At 37.4% G+C, this 21,912-nt stretch overlaps 2 protein-coding genes across 2 annotated transcripts; both read left to right on the forward strand.

Annotated features, from left to right (window-relative positions):
- Positions 1 to 16,802: 16,802 nt before the first annotated feature.
- LOC141664944 (uncharacterized) lies at positions 16,803 to 17,924 on the forward strand. Its single transcript, XM_074470900.1, has one exon. It carries the CDS (start codon positions 16,803 to 16,805, stop codon positions 17,922 to 17,924), a length of 1,122 nt encoding a protein of 373 aa, XP_074327001.1.
- Positions 17,925 to 20,990: 3,066 nt separating this feature from the next.
- On the forward strand, positions 20,991 to 21,374 carry LOC141664945 (uncharacterized). The gene has a single exon (XM_074470901.1). It carries the CDS (start codon positions 20,991 to 20,993, stop codon positions 21,372 to 21,374), a length of 384 nt encoding a protein of 127 aa, XP_074327002.1.
- The last annotated feature ends 538 nt before the right edge of the window (positions 21,375 to 21,912 follow it).

Here is a 21,912-nt window from a genome sequence, read left to right on the forward strand (position 1 = left end):
AGAACTTATCTATAACTAGATGTAAAGCATGAGATATTGCCTGAATTAAAATTACTGACTTTACCTGAAAAATACCTTTGTCACTACATCACACATAAAACTCCATTCTTTCCTAAGAACCTATATCCTAATGTCACTTAACTTAGAAGTAGAAAGAGCATAGTTCATGGAATTAAGCATATTGATTATATCAGTGTCAGTGTGTGGTGAGGTCACAATGTTCTCAGGAATCTTGAAATATGCTTTTATAACATCACTATTGATACAGAATCTTTACCTTTAATGGTTAGAGTGATGGTCTTATCTGTTGAATTGTATGTAGCAGTGGTCCACATCTCTTCAATAACTTCACAAGATTGTGGGAGATCCAGCTGGCATAGCTGAAAGCTTTCTTCACAAAGTCCACCATCTTGTGATAGTCACCAAATTGCTGAATACCTTGTTTACTAGTGCAGTAAAATTGTTCTTCTCATAATAAACCCAGTTTGAGACATAATCTTGATAACGGGCGCCATTGTAGAGAATGAGAGCTTGAAGAGAGAGAGCAAGTGCTTTGAAAGAGAAAGAAATTTGAGCAGTTGATTTGAGAATGATAAAAGAAAAGCAATTGGAATGAAATTAGCTTTTATACTATCTCAAAAATAACTGCTAAAAATAATAAAGTAAAATAAAGTAACCAATAAAATTGCCTAAAATAGCCGTTTAAAAAATAAACTGTAAAAATTCCAACCCATTACCCGTCGTGTTATGCTTACAAAACTGTAAGTATACCTCGATGGATAATGTTCAGGGAATTAACGACTAAGATTAAGACAATTCGACGGATGAGGATAAACTGTTATCCGTCGAGTCATAAGATATTCCAGAAAAATAATTGATTTTTATTAGCCAATAGTATACCGGATCAAACTCGATGGATAAAGATCATCCGTCGAGATGTAAATTTTGACTTAGCCAAAATTTCATCCAAGACTGAAAAATCAATTATATTTCTGGCTGCATTTCACTTGTAAATTATCTCATATAAATTTAAGAATAATTAAGCATACCTAACTCACTTACCAACCTTGAAAAGGTGGATTCATCCAGTGGCTTGGTAAAAATATCTGCAAGCTGCTTCTCACTTAGAACAAAATGTAGTTCCACAGTACCATTCATTACATGTTCCCTTATGAAGTGGTACTTGATATCTATGTGCTTTGTCCTTGAATGTTGTACTGGATTTTAAGTGATGACTATTGCACTTGTGTTATCACATAAAATAGGAATCCTTTCAACTTGCAAGCCATAGTCTAGCAATTGATTTTTCATCCATAAAATCTGTGCACAACAACTGCCAACAGCAAATGTATTCAGCTTCAGCTGTAGTAGTAGAAACTGAATTTTGCTTTTTACTGAACCAGGACACAAGCTTGTTTCCTAGAAATTGACAGGTTCCTGTTGTACTTTTTCTATCAATTCTACAACCTGCATAATCTGCATCTGAATAACCAGTTAGATCAAAACCAAAATCTCTGGGGTACCAAATGCCAAGTTTTGGTGTTCCCTTGAGATATCTGAAAATTCTCTTAATAGCTATTAAGTGAGATTCTCTAGGATCAGTCTGAAATCTAGCACATAAACATGTAACAAACATTATATCTGGCATACTAGCTGTTAAGTACAGAAGTGAGCCAATCATGCCCCTATAACTTGAAATATCCACAGACTTTTCAGTAGTGTTTAATTCAAGCTTAGTTGCAGTAGCCATGGGAGTTTTTGCAGATGTGCAATCCATTAGATCAAACTTCTTTAAAAGATCAAAAATATATTTAGTTTGGCTAATGAATATTTCATCACTAACTTCCTTAACTTGCAAACCAAGAAAGTAAGTTAGTTCTCCCATCATACTCATTTCATACTTACTTTGCATCAATTTGGCAAATTTTTTACAAAGTTTCTCATCTGTAGAGCCAAAAATAATATCATCTACATAAATTTGAACAAGTATACTAGAGCCATTAACATTTCTAAAGACTAAAGTTTTATCTACAGTACCTCTTGTGAAATGATTTTCCAAAAGGAACTTTGATAAAGTGGCATACTAGGCTCTAGGTGCTTACTTCAGTCCATAAAGTGCTTTCAAAAGATAATAGACATGTTCTGGAAAATTTGGATCTTCAAAACCAGGAGGTTGACTGACATAGACTTCCTCCTCCAAATCTCCATTCAGAAAGGCACTTTTGACATCCATTTGATAGACCTTGAAATTGGCATGGGCTGCATAGGCTAAGAAGATTCTGATGGCTTCAAGTCTTGCAACAAGAGCAAATGTTTCATCAAAATCTATTCCTTCTTGTTGACAATAGCCCTTAGCAACCAATATGGCTTTGTTCCTGACTACTATGCCATTCCCATCCATCTTGTTTCTGAATACCCATTTGGTGTCTATTGGAATCTTTCCTTTAGGCTTGGGCACCAGCTTCCATACATTATTCCTTTCAAATTGGTTAAGCTCCTCCTGCATAGCCAAAATCCAATCAGGATCCAACAAAACTTCTTCTACCTTCTTTGGTTCTTCCTTAGAGAGGAAGCTGATGTATAGATATTCTTCTTGAGTTGCTCTCCTGTTTTGAATCTAGAAGAAACATCACCAATTATGAGCTCAAATGGGTGATCTTTTGTCCATTTCCTTTGTTGAGGTAGATTAGCTCTAGATGAAGAGGCCTCATTGTTTTCTTGATGTGTGATTGAGTTTTAATTGTTAGAAACTCCCCCCGAATTTGTGGATCTTTGATTTGAGAAAGGGGAACTTTCTATAGGTGATCTATCCTGACTTCCTGCTCCTTTTCATAACCCGACGGATGGTGAATTTTGAGTGCCGACGGATGAAGCTGGTTGTCTCCCGACGGATAACGCAGATTGCCTCCCGACGGATGAAGCATTATGCAACTCGACAGATGTTGAGTTTTGTGCTTCATTGGTAGTAGATTTTTCTGCATTATCCTTTGATACTGTTTCTTGATCACTGTCATCATCACTGTCATCACTAACCATCTCCACATTGTCGAATTTGAGGCTCTCATGGTAATCTCCATCTTGAAGTCTTTCAATCTTTTTATCATCAAACACAACATGTATTGATTCCACAACAATGTTGGTTCTTAGATTGTAGACTCTATATGCTTTACCAACAGCATATCCAACAAAAATTCCTTCATCTGCTTTAGCATCAAACTTCCCATTTTGATCAGTTTGATTTCTCAGAATATAGCATTTGCAGCCAAAAACATGAAGAAAATTTAGAGTTGGCTTCTTGTTCTTGAACAATTGATAGGGAGTTATGCATCTTGCTTGATTAACCAGGGAAATATTCTGAGTGTAGCATGCAGTATTTACAGCTTCAGCCCAGAAATATGTTGGCAGTTTAGATTCTTCAAGCATTGTCCTTGCAGCTTCAATAAGTGATCTGTTCTTCCTTTCCACTACTCCATTCTGTTATGGAGTTCTTGCTGCTGAAAACTCATGCAGAATCCCATTTTCCTCACAAAATGCTCTCATGACAGAATTCTTGAACTCAGTTCCATTGTCACTCCTGATTCTTCTAACCTTGAAATCAGTATGATTATTGACTTGCCTTATGTGATTGATGATGATTTCACTAGCCTCACCTTTAGACTTTAGGAAATATGTCTAAGAGAACTTTGAGAAATCATCTACAATTACTAGGCAAAATCTTTTCTTTGAGATAGACAACACATTGACTGGTCCAAACAAATCCATGTGAAGCAGTTGCAAAGGTTCTTCAATTATTGAATCAAGTTTCTTCCTGAATGATGCTTTAATCTGCTTCCCTTTTTGGCAGGCATCACACAATCCATCCTTAGAAAACTCCACTAGAGGAATGCCTCTAACCAGTTCTTTCTTTACTAGCTCATTCATGGTCTTGAAGTTTAAATGGGATAGCTTCTTGTACCATAGCCAACTTTCATCCTGACTTGCTTTACTGAGAAGACAAGTAACATATCATAAGCATCATTATACTCTTTTTGCTTCTAAAGCTCAGCACTCATAATTACAAGCATGAGACATGAAACATCAGTTGTATAATTAATTTGCTTCTGGTAAGCATTTTGTTCTGCACATGTTTCATTCTCAGTTAGAAGAAATAAGGGATGGGTTTGAGTGACATCCTTGAACCCGAGGACAATCCTCAAGTTCCCATGTCAATCGAGGAAATTATTTCATGCCATCTTGTCCTTCTCAAGTACTATTATATAGAGAGGTTATTTGTGTTATTTGTCATTTGATATCTACAATATTAAAGTGCATAAAATGACTTAGTCTACAGATGATCATTAAATTAAGTTCAAGTGATTATTCATATATATATATATATTTACAATATATATCTCCCACTATTTTTATCAAATCAATAGCCCTAACTATTAATTCAGAAAAAATATCTTCTATATCCTTTCTAGTGAGCCAAGATCCATATTTCACCACGCGTTAGGTCAGCTTTGGCTTTTCTCCTAAAAAATGATTATTTAGGTAGACAAAATTTGTCAATTATATCAACTATATAACTCTTGGATAGCTTGGTGGAACAACATTTGTTCATATTTATCTAATAAATCTCTCCAAACTTTATGCCTCTAAGTTCACAATCCTATTGTGATAACTTCGTTAAGTCAAACTCAATAGTCAAAAAGTATCAATATACTTCAACACATCTCCCACGATAGATAGGAGTACTTCGATTTGGCGAACCCACTCCTGGTCGATCTAAGGGTTAACATATTGGACTCATTGGAAGGCATCTGATCAACTTAATATTAACTTTAGGGTTTTGTTAATTTTAAAATGATCATGATCCCATCATAAAGAGATTCCCAATTTTTCCTTGAATAAAATACTTCAAATCAATATTTCTCAATGGTTTGATTTCCAGGTAGTAAGGGAGTCACAACGGTCTCGCTTAAAACCCACAACCTTACAAGTTCAATGAACTCGCTTTTGACAAAATTGCCCCATGTCAGAAACAAAGAAAATTTGTATTTTATTCTGTGTTTCATAAACATGAGAATCTCATAATCTTTTGTTCATTTTAAAATCTTGAATCGTTACATATTTTATCTTGTTTAGCAAGCATGGCATAGGTGTCGTATCTAATACATACATCCTTAATCTAATTAAGTATGCATCTTTATAAACTACTCTACACATACACTCATCATATGCGTGTATATATGTAAAGTGCAATAAATAAACGTGGTTGGTTATGGCTTTATCCTATGTGATCTTTATCAAGCTAATGACAAGGATCTAGGTCAATCTAAGGTGGAAAATAAATACAGGCTAACTATTACATGTCTTCTTTCTTGTATTGCTTCCTTGGATGGCCTCCGTGTGGGATTACCCTTGATCTTCAAATCTTCATGTCTTCATGTACATTACAAGAATGAAATATGAAAACTAATCTAATGAACTTACAAGAAGAACTCGAGTTACATTCGAGATTTAATAATTACAAGATTAAACGACATGCAAGCCGTATTTGAAAAACCAAAACCATTAACCTAAGGTCATAAGCCATAACCATCCACCATGCTCAATTAACACAAAATAACATGTTAAAACACATAATCTGATCTTAACATATCATACCCATCATTATCTAATCATAAAAATCAAAAATTGAAAAAAAATCATAAAATTCGAAATTAAATCTGATAATATTAAGTCGCAGATTACATGGCCTAAACGGCGTCAAATGCCTTACAGACGAGTCGATGATGCTTTAGCCATCAGTTTTATTCAGACGCTCGAAATCGGATACCAGACACAGATTTCAGCAAATCCGCTGCATCTGATTCAGAATCGTATCAAATACGATTTTTATAAAAAGAACAAACACAAAACATGTATATATCAGTATATATACAGATTATACAATCATCATATGATTATACAACTCACATGAATATAATATATTTAAAATATATACATACATATATACATATATATGTAAGCATAACAACATGCAAAACATACAAAATCGCATACATAATAGTCATGGAATATTATATACATGTTATCATCATAAAACCAGTAAACACATAAACGAATTAAACACTTTTCGCAAGTAGCTCTAATGCCATTGTTGGGTTTCGAGCACATAAACGCAACGGAAACAGTAATTAAAAACTTAAAAAAATAGAATTTTCGAAACCCACCGCAAGATCCATGCAAAAAATAGATAGTTACACTACACCATATATGGGCTATTGCAAGCCCAATTTATATTAGTGTTACATAAAGTGTTGCTATAAAGATAAATCTTGATAGTATATTGCAATATATTGAAAAATGTTGCATAAAATCTGAAAGTATTGCAAGAAAAATAATAGTTTTGAAATTTTAAGAACAATTGCAATATTATATCAAAGCATTACAATAGACGAAACACTTTTCATTACTTTTACTGAAAATTATAGGCGGGGTCTGAATATTTTCATTGGGCGGGATAAATTGGTACCAAAATATTTCATTCTTTTAAATATCACAAAAAGACATTTTCTTCACCTCACTAGTTAAGCCATGACTCTTCTAGTTAAGCCATAGTACTATGCTTTCTTTAAAAGAAGTTTAGAGCCTTTGGTACGTTACTAGCCTATTAATAAAAAGAACAAGTGCAGCTCAATTAAATTCGCAGTTAACTAGGGAAATTTACATGAGGTTGATCATATCTTGAGAATGAATTTAAATGCATTATATTATGAAACTCGAAGACTTTTCAGAAATTAATTGCTTGTTCATTCACTTATATAGTTGTATATAATCCAAGTGAATAAAACTATATAATATGTTTTGACACAAAAAGCCGTAATATAGTGTAGCTCAATCAATTTCTAAGTTAAGTTTCTAGTTCACTTTTAGCTATTATTTTCTTCCCCTTTGAAATAGTTTGTAATCTACTATGAGTGAACTTGAAAATGATAGATTGTTTTTTTAAAAAGACTACATAGATGCTAGCTTTGGCTAGACAACTGGATCACACCCTTAAAGTTTATTATATGTATTTTTAATATTTCACTTATGGATTTAGAAGTCTTAGCAAAAGATATTATAGACCAATTATACATAATTAAACTCCTTGCATTCTTACTAGACTTGAGGGAGTCTAACATATAAAATAGTACCAATATAGGATCTGTGGAAGCTATTTTTGAGTAGAGAAGTTCGCAGTAAAAGGTTAACTTTCTCAGGGAGATCAATTTTGATTTAATTTTAAGATTTTTGATCATCAAGATATAAATTTATCTGTAGTTCGAACCAATAAATCTAGAACCTCAATTAGTGCTTCCAGATTGTTGGGTAACAGAGAACATGATAAAGCTTAAGACCATTTCTTGTGACATATTTCTCTGGATGTTGAAATATGCCGATCTCGAAGGTGTCTTCTGTTTTTAATTTGTCTTAAAGGAGAATCTTTCTTCGAAAGGTAAATACTAGTTTGACATGATTTGACTTAAAAAGATTTTTTAATATCTTTGATTATGTTTACTAGACATATGGAGAACTAAGTATTTTTGTTTATGCATTTCAGTTATCATTGGGACGGCTCTTCGAAATTAAAGTTTGTACTGGCTTTTAGTCTTGGATGTAGTGGTTGGCATACTTGTTTGACACGAAGAATACACCCTGGAGCCAAAAGATGGTGAAAGGTTTATTATGAATTGGTTATTTGAGCTTCAACCAGTGCAATAATGGTCAAATGTCTACGTCATAAATCACAAGTTTAAACCCCAGAATTATATCCTTTCTTATGAAAAATAAAATCAAAGTTATGTACATCTCGGACATCGATCTCCAGACTTATACTAGCCAATACTATGTTTTTTCTATCTAATTATTAACTCTCAGAATGAAAAACATTAGGTGAAATAGAGAATACCCTAGAAAGACGTACTCAGATCGTCTAGAATTTAGAGATTAGAGTCCTACTTAAGTAGTATAATTCTTTCAATACCTGATTATTGTTCAGTGTTATTTTAAAATGTCAATGAAACTGTATATTATATTGATCTAAACAACAGTACTAATGTCAAAATTTGTTGTCGGGTGCCGGCTAAAATATAATATTATTTGACCAAATCACCTCAGGTTACATGTATAGAGCTGAGTTATGCCGTATAAATTGTTAAATTAAGATTATACCTTTGTCAAATATGGGGTTGCTTCTTGTATAAATATAATTGACTAAAGAGTCTTGAGAACTTAGAAACTTATATGTGAAAGATCTTGTCTTACATTCTATTTCAGAATGGTGATAGAGATGTTTCCTTCTTTGCAACTTGACTGTCGTGGCATTCCTAATCAATTTGGCCATTCCAAGGACTATTGCAATAGGGAAGAAGTGAATACAAAGATGACTCAGTGGTATGGAACAAAATAGTTTGTGCAGTTGGGGCACATTAATTTGTTCCATCAGAATACGATGATTAACGAGAATCTTTCGTTGCCTAAAAAGCAGCAAGGCTTGAAATTCTCTGCAGAAATTACAAATTTTGATGAGTTCCTAAAAAGAAATATCATATCTGTACTTTTATTTAAAATATGCGTACTATTGGTATGTTGCTACTTATACATGAAATACTAATTAGCTTTATCTAGATTTATGATGTGTACGTTGATTATGTATTTCGACTTTGGATTTATTACTTGCTAGATGCAAGATGATCTTATGGTATAAGCCAACTTTGTTTGGGATTTATTCACTTGTACTTTGTTAGATTTGCAAGAAATGTGAAATCAGGTTTATATGATTTTTGGGATGGTTATTGACATTACAAACAGGATATTACAATTTAGACTAATACAAACTGTTGCAAATAAATGTTGCTAAAACTTTTTAAAGCAGTACAATAGAAACACATGTGTTACAATAAAATGTTTCTATAAAACATAAAGTGTGCCAGTAAGGAAAAGTGTTACATGAAAATGTTGCAATAAATTGACTTTTGTAACACATAAAACTAAAATATGTTACATAAATATATTGCAGTAGTTTATTGCAACACCATAATAGTGTTACTAAAACATGAAAAAGTGTTGCAATAAGCCAGGCTATTGTAATACATTAAAACGTTGCAATAACTACATCAAACGTTGCTATAGGAGCCTATTACAATGGCCACAAATGCAATGCTGAATTTTAGCAAAAATGTTGCAAAAACATGTATTGCAACACATTTATGGTCTTTTACTACAACTTTTTGATGTTGCAATAGATCATATATGGTGTAGTGTTAATTCGTAGATCAGTTTGTTTACCTTAAGAAGTTTTATAAATTGGTTGACTAATGGAGATCCAAAGCTTGTTCAATCACCACGCATCCCGCTCTCGCGATCTACACTCTATCGGTATCCACACGAATATTTGATTGCAAGGATTGGATGTGTACTAGCACAAACTCGTTTCTTCTTGCTCTCCCCATATTCTCCCTTGGTGGCTAGGGCTTTAGTAAAAGTCTTTTGCACACAAAAAATCAGCCTTACAAGAGATATATATATAGAGAGTAGAAAAACGAATTATAACTCTTAACTAATTAGGAGTTATTATTAATTCAAAATTCCTATTTGTATTATAATTAAGTCTCACTTAATTATTTAACAAATAAATTTCATAATTAATATTAGTAAATTCGAATATCAATATTTATCTAATTAATTAAGTCATACTTAATTAATATTATAAATAATTCGAATTACTTTAATATAATTTAATTCCAATTTAAATTAAATAATCCTTCAAGCATTCTTAGTGTGTGTGACCCTATAGGTTATTATTACGTTGACAACGAATTTTAAATCTAATTTAAAATCGTAAACAATGAGCGGCATCTAGTAATACATCATTGCTACCCAAGTAATAATAATTGAATCAGTGATCGATTAAACCTTTCGTGAATAATGTACAATGTAATATAATCCCTTTAACCAAATATCATAGATTAAACTAGAGGCATGTTTGTGTCATCCTCATCATAGTTTAATCTTGGTTTCCTTGATCAATGAGTAGACCATCATATCAAATCAACATTTGAGAGTGGCCACACATTTCATAGTCTAGCTCACACAAGAGGCCAATAATATCACTCCTAAAATAGGAGGGTTAAATCCCATCTAGATCATTCATATTTCTCATACGATTCATAATATACCCAATGTCCACTTTTATCATTACCCGGTCAAGGATAACTTTTAATGGAATCAATGAATATTAATTCTCGTATAGAAATATAATGATTTCAGGTCTAAGGTCCATTACATCATTATCACTGTGAGAATTACTTATGACACAACAGACATGTAGAATCTTACATCGGGTCTGTCCAAAACCATGTACATATACATATGCCCGTGTCTTTGACTTTAGTATCACTATACCTATGATCAATGAGATGTGATCATCAGTCAACAAACACACTAGTCTTAATGTATTATTATTGTCCCTTAATAATGATACTCGACTAGGGACCTTTAGGAATATTGATATTATTCTCATAATCTCATTTCTAAGTCATGTACTTATAAAATAGAATTGCATATCATATTCCAAGGACATTTATTAATCTAACATTTATATCGCAGTAAATTAAGAATTAATAAATTATAAAGGGAATAATCGATAGAACATAAATATTAATAATCCTAATGTCTTAAACTAAAACATCATAGTGTTGTCTCTAGGGCACAAACACTAACATTGACCTCATTTGATTTGGGGATTTCAGATTCATCCTTGGTCATTTGAGTTGGACCTTTGAAATCATTCATTAAAACAGAATTATCATGCACATTTTGGTTTACATGAAAAAGCATGCTATTTGCAAACATGTTATTCCAGTAAGGTATGTTAAATGGCATTTGAGGCATACTAAATGCAGCATAATAAGGATTAGGTGCAAACGGCATATTAGCAAATTGTGCATTCATATTCTGAGCATGCATAGTATTCATAGGCATTGCAGACATGACAGTCATGTTGGAAAAAGAAGAAGGTGTAGATATGGGAGTAGGCATAGCAAGTTTGCAATTTACAGACAAATGATTAACACTACCATACTCAACACAAATTTTTCTTAGAGCATATTTATCAGGTGTGTAGTTGTTATGTTTGTTAATCCCTACCTTTCCATTTCTATTGTTTTTCCTTTTAGCTTCTGTTTTAACCTCAATATTTTTCAATCTTTCATTCAATTGCTTGATAGACATATGACCAACATTAGCTTTCTTTTCTTTTCTAACTTGACTTGATTCTCCTAGAACAAAGTTTTTAGAAACTGATCCATATTTCTCATTCAATTTAACTAACTAAGCTTTGCTAACTGGTTTACTCACAGCCGACAGATGTGGCTCCTTGTCTCTCGGCGGATAATCCTTTTGATTATCCGACGGATGATTTTCATCATCCATCGAGTCCACATCTGTAAAGAGCCCTTCAACCAGATTGAAATCAAGCTTCTCTTTGCTCTTTTTCCATGCTGCATCACAAAAGGATTCTATACCTTGAACTTTAGTAATTTGAGCATGAACATCTCTAGATGATTTTGATGCTTTAATTACTTCATGTTCTCGCTCAAGCTGCTTCCTTAAATCTCTTCTTTTTTTAAGGATTCTGTTAGTTCATCCTTAGCAACCTTGCATTCTAATTTCAATTTTTCAAACTCAATAAATTGAGTCTCTAGCACATTGTTTCTTTCACTTAAAACACATTATTCTTTTTGATTTTATTGTTTTCTTCAGTGAGATACTTGAGTGTAACACGCAAGTGATATAATTCAGTAGACATGTCATTTATTGTATCATTACACTCAGCTTTAGACAAATGAGCTAGGTTGGTTGTGATTACCTGATTGTTTGATGAACTTGTTTCTGTTTCATCTGATTTGGCCATTAGGGCTAGGTTGACATAACTTATTTCTTCATCTTTATTCAATCCATTTGCAGCCCAGTCATTCTCCTATGTGATGAAGTCCCTTTTCTTTTGCTTAAGCAACTCAAAGTATTTCTTCTTATAATCAACAAGCTCAAACTTCTTTTTGCTGGAATCAGACTTTCTACACTCACTAGTAAAATGACCTGCCAAGCCACATTTGAAACACTTGAATTTTGACTTATCAACCATGTTTCTGTGTGGCTTGGATGCTCCAAATTTTTTCTTGAATTTGATCTTGGAAAATCTCCTGGATAAGAATGCTAGATGCTCATCAATATCATCCATGTCATCTTGGCTCAACTGTTCTTCATTTTCAGCTACCAACTCTTTACCCTTACTTTCACAGACCTTTGATGTAGACTCAACAACTTTCACCTTCATCTCTTACTCCTTTTCCAACTCAGCAACAAGTGCAATGGATCCTCCCTTCTTCCTTCCTTTCTCCATCATTTCATCTTGTTCTATTTCAAGCTCATAGGTTTTCAGGATGCCATATAGTCTCTCCAAGGTGAACTCCTTGTAATCTTGTGAATTTCTCAATGAGACTGTCATTGGTTTCCACTCCTTTGGGAGAGATCTAAGGAACTTGAGGTTAGAGTCTTTTGTCTGATAGACTCTTCCATGAAGTTTTAGAGCATTCAGTAGTTTTTGAAACCTACTGAAAATATCAGTGAGTGACTCACTTTCTTCACAGTGAAAATGCTCATATTGCTGAATCAGGAGTTGCATCTTGTTTTCTCTTACTTGCTCAGTTCCATCACAAATGATTTGAATTGTGTCCCAAACCTCTTTTGTTGTTTTACAGTTGATTATGTTGTCAAACATATCACCATCAACACCATTAAATAATATGTTCATGGCCTTTTTATCTTTCCTGACTTGCTCAATATCAGGATCAGACCATTCATGTCTGGGTTTTGGAACTGATGGTTCATTGCCAGTTGCAGCTCTCATTGGTACATGAGGACCTATCTCTATGCAATCCACATAGGCCTCATCTTGGGAAAGAAGATGTAGGTGCATCTTCACCTTCCACTGTTGATAATTATCTTTGTCCAGAAATGGGATCTTCACTCCAACATCCTTTTTGTTCATCTTGTTGATTGTTGTGATCTTTACACTCTTTTTGCTTCAAGAGCTTGCTCTAATACCAATTGTTCATCTACTCAAGGATGAGCTCCTGGCTAACCTGACCTATGATATTGATATCCCGGCTTCTGAAAGTGCTAATGACTTAACTAGACATGTCGGAAGATATAAAGGTAAAGATGAGAGTCCAGAAGAAAATAGGTGTGCAAGTTCAAGAAAGAGGAGGGTTTCAGAAAGCAAGATATATTTTAGTAATGTCTGCTGGAAACTAATGAATTTTTTTTCATATTTAATGGCCCTTGCTTGGTATTGGAGTGTCATAACACTAGTATATGATCCGGGGAGAGTGACAACTCCAAAGTGTGTCTGGAGCTTGAATCATCCTTGAGGACAAGGATGTTTTCAAGGGGAATGGATTGTAACCAACAAGTGAGACTTGACTATGAAATATTTTATTAGAAGTCGGGCCACCGACTAGTCAATTACCAACAGGCCCAAATTGAAGCTATAGGCCCATTTCAGCCCAATTGACATATACACTATATTAGGGTGTACACGGTTTGGCCAACCCGACCAATCCAAACCGAACCGACCCTATTTCGGCCGAACCAAACCGATTTTTTTCAACCTGATACATATTTGGGTTGAAAAAATCTGATTTAATTGGGTTGTATATGGTTTTCGATAATTTTAAACCAATCCAACCTAACCCGATTAAAAAATATATGTACATGCTAATAAGTTAATTTAAAAATTATGTTTAGGCCTATTACATACATCCATTTATCTGTAACTCTAAGTGTAACTTATAACCTCCGTGTTCATAGTTCATTTCATAACAACAATAGATATTTGATTAGTGTTATGTTTTTGTATTTGTGATTCATTCCAATATTTAAAGCGTAAGCAATATTATTAGTCCTTTTGGTGCAAAAATTAGACGCTTAAGACTATTCATTGTGGAGGATTGTAATATTATTTTGAACTATTTTCAAGTGTTTTAGAATTTGAAACCTTATATTTATTATACTTTTTTATATAATTTTGTATATTTAATAAATCGATCAAACCGATCCAAACCGAAGTATACAAATTGGTTTGGATTACAAATTTAAACAATTTGGGCTGGGTTGAAATTTTGAAAATCCGAATTAATTGGGTTGAGTTGCTAAATTCGCTCAACCCGCCCAATCCGATCCGTGTACACCCTACACTATATATACCGTGTCCAGCAGCAGGGGGAAGTTATCGAGGAAAAAATTGTCTTTTATGTTTTCATTTCAGTTTTGTATTTTGATGTTCTTTCAATTATGTCTTGTTCTTCTATTCTAGTTGATAGTCCATATAGCTCCTGGGAGGGCTACTCCTAGGCTCCTACCTCCACATAGCTCCTGGGAGGACTACTCCTAGGCTCCCAACTACATACAGCTCCTGGAAGGACTAGTCCTAGACTCCTAACTCCATACAGCTCCTGGGAGGACTAGTCCTGGCCTCCCAACTCAGTCTAGTCCTAACACTACAGTCCTGACTAATCCAGTCCCACGACCCCAACCTTGAGCAATCCTAGCACGTGAGACGCTGACCCGAGCACATGATGGGAGTAACTGTCACGCATCAATCATGGGAATAATCAAGGCACGTGTCAGAGGATCCTCAAAACATTCCTCGACCAGTCCCGCAGCTGACACATGTAAAGCATCCACTCCATCCAGGTGTCCCCCGCTCCTAGAACCAATGGCTACGATTCAAAGGTACCAACCCCTAAAATCCTATCCTTGAGCTATAAATAGCCCAAGAAGGTGAGGTTTTGGGGTTAATCATTCTTTCACACTCATATACACACACATGCCACCTTACATTATATTCATCCTCATCTTCCCGAAAAGCTAGTTCTTACTCTCACGCCGGAGGCGCCGCGGGACTCCAACCCCCCTTTCGGTGTTGTTTTGTAGGAACCCAACCACAGCTACACCTCTACAGCGCGAAGGATCCAGGACGGCGTCGAAGGAGCAGCCCCGCCACCAGGAGTTATCATTTGGCGCTAGAAGGAGGGGCTCTCCATCCTTGGGTCCTCGGTGCCCCTGGATTCACCTTCATCAACAAACTCTTCAAAGAGTCCATTTATTCAAACTTGTAAGAACTCGAGCAACCAACCTATTCCGTAAGCATGAATGTTGTTTATATCGGCCACGTTTGTATGTGCTCGTTACTTTAGGCCACGTTTGTGTGAGCCCGTTTTGTTGATTTAAGCCACGTTTGTGTGAGCTATCGTTAGTTTTAATCGTTATTGTTCTAGTTTGAATATAGCATTTGCATTGTACTTCATCGTTGAACATTCCCATAAAATCGTTTGAGCTGCTCCCAGGAAGCTATTTGTTAGTATTTATTGTTATTCTGGGTAGTTTCTGCAAATCTCATAATGCAACCTTAGACCGATATTCTCTGTGCCATATTGTTGTTATTTGTTGTTGGTATTATTGAGAAATGGCAAGACCAGGAAAGAATATCTCTGGAAGGCCATCTGCTAGCGCTCAGGTCCAGGAGTCGGACCACTCCCAGGCTCTTGACCCAGGAGCCGAGAGAGAAACATTCCAGGAGCAACCACTACACACTCCCGTAATGGAGAGAATTGTAAGCACAAGGGATGCCAGGACCCTCATAGAGCTCAATCAGTACAAGTACACCAATATCCCGGTAGCCGAAGAGCACATGGCTAACCTCACAAGTGATGAACTAGCAGAAGCAATCAGACTATACAAACAGGAGCAGACCCGCCTCCAAGAAGAGGCAGAACTAGAGGAGGAGCCGGAGGAGTCCGGGGACTCCCAGCAATCAAAGAGGTCTGTGTTCGACCGCATTGGAGCCAAGGGGAAGAAAAGCAAAAAAGATCAAGGCAAGAAAGAAACAGAAGCTGTTAAACAGAGAAAGTTGGAAGAAGTCCGGGAGCAAATCACGAAAGAAGAGGAAGCAAAACTCGAGCTAAAGATCCAGAAGAGAATGCAATTAGAGGAAGAGAAGTTGTTGGCCAAGTCTAGGAGCAAGAGAACCCGGAGAGACCCTACTCTGGAGCTGATTTCTGATGATGAAGAAGAAGAGAAGCAGAAGGACCTAAAAGACATGATCTATGAATTGCAGAGGAAGATGGACAGAGACTCAGGAGTGGAGATTGGAGAAATACTCACTCCTTTCAGCCACTCCCTAGAAGCTATCCCCCGGCAGCGGGACTTGAAGCATTACAACTTTGACTCCTTTGATGGTCTAGGAGACCCGGAGGAGCACTTGAACTACTTTGAGCAGATAGCGCAGATATACTACTACAATGACTTGACGAAATCAAGGTTCTTCACTTCAACCCTTAAGGGAGGTGCCCATAGATGGTTCAGCAGAATCCCCTCCCGCAGCATCCACTCCTGGAAGGAATTTCGAGCCTCTTTCCTTAGGAGATTTCGGGTGAACAAAACGCACAAAATGCACATGTGTCACCTGGAGACGATCCGGCAGCACGACAATGAGTCCCTCTCTGCATACATGCGCCGGTTCCAGGAAGCAATCAATAAAGTTTCAAATCTGGATGAGAGGGAAGCTTTAAGCATCTTTAGAAGAAACCTGGACCCAGAGCACAACGAAAGGTATATTGTGGAGCTGATCAATAAGGAGCCGTCTGGCAGAAGCTTATTCCATGGCTGCCAGATTCATTAAGGAAACAGATGTGCTCCAGGCAATGAGAATGACCCGGAATGGAGGGTCTAGGAGTAAAAACACTGATGACCGACCGAAAGGGGGTTATCATCAGGACAAGAAATTCAAGCAAAGCAACCAAAGCCAAGAAAGACAAGCAAACCCGGTTTTCCAAAGACTTGGTCCCAAGCAGGAGTCGAACAGCGACCCAGGACCCGTGAAGCAATCTCGGGAGCCGAAGCAGGAGCCGGACTGGACTCCTCTCAACATGACCCGGGAGGAAATCTTGAAAGAATTCAAAGACAAGCCTTTCTATTATCCTCCGAAGCCAATGCAAAATCCTCCGGAGAGCAGGCCCTACAATAGGCAGTGTGATTATCACGAGACCCATGGCCACAAGACCGAGAATTGTTTATCACTCAAGTACTTCATTGAGGACCAAGTGAAAAAGGGGAATATGAACAAGTACTTAGTTCGGGACAACAGTAGAGGGGAAGCGCAGAAGAAAGGAAAGAATGTAGTCAATGTGGTCCTAGGCGGATCCTACTCCCCACCCCGGAACCCGGACTTCGGCGAAGAAGTACTTTTAATCCAATCACTCCCAGACCTGGTGATATCCTTCAGCAGCAAGGACTATGAAGGAGTCAACCCTCACCACAATGCAGCTTTGGTTGTCACTCTAGACATTTTCGATAATGAAGTAAGAAGAATGCTCATAGACAATGGCTCCTCAGTAAATATCCTCTTCAAGCACACAGTGGATAGAATGCAGTTAGGGAACGTCCGCTCAAATGAATGTCGAGAAGACCCACTCTATGGCTTTGGCCACAACTTAGTCTCAATCCAAGGAACCTTGTATCTGCCAGTCATCTATGGATCTGCTCCTAACCAAGTGACTCATGTCATCAAATTTTATATGATCAATGTTCCTTCTTCATACAACGGAATCATTGGCAGATCAGTTATAACCATGATGCAAGCAATAACTTCAATTTCCCATCTCAAGATTAAGTTCCCAACCCCGACGGGAGTCGGGGAAATTAAAGGAGATTACGGAGTTGGTGAAACATGCTACAACCAGGGGTTAGTTATGGCAGAAACCCACCAAGATAACAAGAGGAAGGCTACAGTCCTTCGCAAGCAACAAAGCATGATGAAGCACCGACCCTGAATAAGGGAAAAAGCGAACAAAACAAGTCCAGAGGAACTGGCAAGCAACCAAGTCATGGTACTGGACAAGACAAGTCGAGTCCTAGAACAACCTTGTCCTACCATGCAAGCAACCAAAGAACCTGAACAAGCAAACATCTATCTGAAGAAGAACTCTGAGGCCCGAATTCATCAAATGGTTTCAAATAAAGAACAAGAAAAGACCGAGGCCGCAGTCGACACAGAAGAAGTCGAAATAGATGAAAGCAATTCAAGCAAAAAAGTGAGGATTGGGTCAGGACTCGAGGAGTCCTTCAAGGAGAAATTAGTATCCCTGCTCCGGGAGTATAAAAATGTTTTTGCCTGGAGTCCAAGGGACATGCCAGGACTACATGAGTCCATAGCAATGCACAGCTTGGATGTCAACCCCAACAGGAAACCAGTAAAACAGAAGAGAAGAAACTTTGCTCCGGAGAGGCAGAGAGTCATTGACGAAGAAGTAGAAAAGCTACTCAAAGCAGGAATCATCAAAGAAATCAAATATCCGGAGTGGCTAGCTAATGTGGTCATGGTTAAGAAGTCCAACGGCAAATAGAGAATGTGTGTGGACTACACTGACCTAAATGACGCATGCCCGAAGGACCCGTATCCTCTTTCAAACATTGATCAACTGATAGATGCCACCTCAGGACATGTAATGCTAAGTTTCATGGATGCCTTCTCCGGATACAACCAGATAAAGATGAATCCGAAGGACATCCCTAAGACAGCATTCATAAATCACAGAGCAGTCTACGCTTATGTGATGCTACCCTTCGGGCTTACCAGAGCAAGATCCACTTACCAAAGAGCCATGAACAAGATATTCAAGTCCCAGATTGGGAGAAACTTGGAATGCTATGTCCATGACATGATTTCTAAATCAACAACTATACTAGGGCACGTGGAAGATCTGAAGGAGTGCTTCGAAAATCTAAGGAAGAACAAACTCAAGCTAAACCCGGAGAAATGCACTTTCGGAGTAGGAGCAGGCAAGTTCCTAGGATTCATGATCAGCAACAGAGGTATAGAAGTCAATCCGGAGAAAATAAAAGCAATCCAGGAGATGAAAGCTCCCAGGACCCAAAAAGATGTGCAAAATCTAGCAGGATCACTAGCAGCACTCAGGAGATTTATCTCAAAACTAGCAGAGAGGTGCTTACCTTTATTTGATTTACTAAAAGGAGCAACCAACAAGAAAGAGGTAAACTGGAGCCCAGAGTGCCAGAAAGCATTCGAGGAAATCAAAAACTACCTCTCTCAGCCACCAGTCCTAACTAAAGCTAAGCCAGGAGAGCCTCTCTACTTATACTTGTCAGCGGGAGCACAAGCCGTAGGAGCTGCCCTAATCAGGAAAGAGAATGGAACACAGCAACCAGTCTACTATGTAAGCCAGGTCTTAAAAGATGTAGAAACAAGATACCCAAGATTGGAGAAGTTTGCCTTCCCTTTGGTTACAACCTCAAGAAAACTCAGGCGCTACTTCCAAGGGAGGGAAATCAGGATAGTGACAAATCAACCACTAAGAAAAATAATCCACAAGCCAGATATCTCGGGAAGACTTGTTAATTGGGCTGTGGAATTGAGCCAGTTCAACCTAAGCTTCATTCCCAGGACTGCAATCAAAGCTCAAGCTCTTGCAGATTTCATAATCGAATGTAACTTCCCGGAAGAAGACCAACAAACAATGGACACGGATCAGGAGCCAAAAAAGGAAATTACTCCAGGAGCCTGGACATTAAAGGTAGATGGTTCTTCAACAACCGAGAGGTTAGGAGCCGGACTCATACTCAGGACTCCAGAAGGATTCAAGATTCAGACAGCTATATCCTTCAACTTCCCAGCAACAAACAATCAAGCAGAATATGAGGCGTTGATCGCAGGACTAAAGCTCTCCCGGACTCTAAGGGTCCAGGTGTTAAAAATCTACAGCGACTCCCAGATAGTGGTCAAGCAAACAAATGGAGAATACATAGCAAAAGACCCTACTCTGGCGAAGTACCAGGCACTGGTTCAGAGCCACTTAGCCTCAATCCCAAGCCACCAAGTCATTCAGATATGCCGAGAAGAAAATGAAGAAGTGGATATCCTATCCAAATTAGTCCGGAATTCATCAGATCTGGACTGCTCAGTCTACTTCGAAGAACTACATAAACCATCCATTGAATCCAGAGAGGTCTTGGAAATAGAAAGCACTCAAAATTGGATGACTCCCTTCATAAACTACTTGGACAAAGGGGAGCTCCCAGAAGATAAAGGAAAAGCTTAAAGATTGAAAGCAAAAGCAGCCAAGTTCTTCCTCGAAGAAGGAGTACTCTACCGCAGGACCTTCTCATCTCCTATCCTGAAGTGCATTGGCCCAGAAGAAGCAAAGTACTGCTTGGCAGAAGTGCATGAAGGAATATGTGGAGACCACATGTCTGCAAAAGCCCTAGCTCATAAGATCATAAGACAAGGCTACTACTGGCCAACAATTCATCAGGATGCAATACAATACGTCAAGAAGTGCAAGGAGTGCCAGCTCTTCAGCAATGTGTCCCGGATAAGCCCAGTCCTATCATCCTCAATCCTATCACCTATCCTCTTCGTTGTTTGGGGTATTGATATCATGGGACCCTTCCCTCGAGCAAAAGGAGACCTCAGGTACCTACTAGTCTCTATTGACTACATGACAAAATGGGTTGAAGCAAAAGCAATGAGGATAATCAATCAACAAGACTGCACAAAGTTTATGGAAAATATTTTGATGAGGTTCGGGATACCACGAGTCCTAGTATCAGACAATAGACCTCAATTCATTGGATCAGAGTTCGAGTCCTACCTCCAGGAGCGCGGGATCAAGCACAAAAAATCATCAGTGGCATATCCCCAAGGAAATGGCCAAGTAGAAGTAACAAATAGAATCCTGCTCCGAGGTATCGAGAAAAGACTCAAAGAAAGCAAAAGTAAGTGGCCAGAAGAATTACCAAGCGTACTTTGGTCCTACAGGACAAGCCCGAGGACAAGCACAGGAGAAACTCCATTCAAACTAGCCTATGGAACAGAAGCAATGATGCCTATTGAAGTGGGCTCTCCTTCATACAGAGCAATAAACTTTAAAGAAGAAGCAAACGAAGAAGGACTCAAAACAAACATGGAACTAATTGATGAGGTCCGGGACCAAGCTGTACAAAGGATGGAAAAATACAAGGAGAAAACAAGAGAACACTTCAGTAAGAAGTCAAGAGTCAAAAACTTCCAAGTTAGAGATTTAGTCCTTCGAGACACTGAAGCATCAGATCCCACAAACACCGGAAAGTTAATGCCCACATGGGAAGGACCATACAAGATCAAAGAAGTTCTCAGGCCAGGAACCTACAAACACTTGAACATGGATGACTCAGAAGTCCCAAACACTTGGCATGGACTAAGGCTAAGAAAATTCTACCAGTAGTAAAGCAAACAAAGCAACCAAAAACTTGTAGCCAATATGGCAAGCAACCAAAATGTTTCTCCTTCTACATTGTATGAATGATCAATGAAAAGCTTTCTTTTTAACTTGCATATTTTTCAAAAATAGCCACTAGTCCGGACAAGCTATTAGTCAGGACTAGAGCAACCAACTTTTACTTAGAATTAATTTTCTAACTAAAAGCAGCCACTCGTCCGGACAAGCTATTAGTCAGGACCAGAGCAACCAACTTTTACTTAGAATTAATTTTCTAACTAAAAGCAGCCACTAGTCCGGACAAGCTATTAGTCAGGACTAGAGCAACCAACTTTTACTTAGAATTAATTTTCTAACTAAAAGCAGCCACTAGTCCGGACAAGCTATTAGTCAGGACTTGAGCAACCAACTTTTACTTAGAATTAATTTTCTAACTAAAAGCAGCCACTAGTCCGGACAAGCTATTAGTCAGGACTAGAGCAACCAACTTTTACTTAGAATTAATTTTCTAACTAAAAGCAGCCACTAGTCCGGACAAGTTATT

This window comes from Apium graveolens, chromosome 6 (genome assembly GCF_009905375.1).
Source record: "Apium graveolens cultivar Ventura chromosome 6, ASM990537v1, whole genome shotgun sequence".
NCBI classification, from domain to species: Eukaryota; Viridiplantae; Streptophyta; class Magnoliopsida; order Apiales; family Apiaceae; genus Apium; species Apium graveolens.

Excerpts from the sequence above, each read along its gene's own strand:
- LOC141664945 (XM_074470901.1), top strand. The coding sequence starts at position 20,991 with ATGATGCCTATTGAAGTGGGCTCTCCTTCATACAGAGCAATAAACTTT.
- LOC141664944 (XM_074470900.1), top strand. The coding sequence starts at position 16,803 with ATGACCCGGAATGGAGGGTCTAGGAGTAAAAACACTGATGACCGACCG.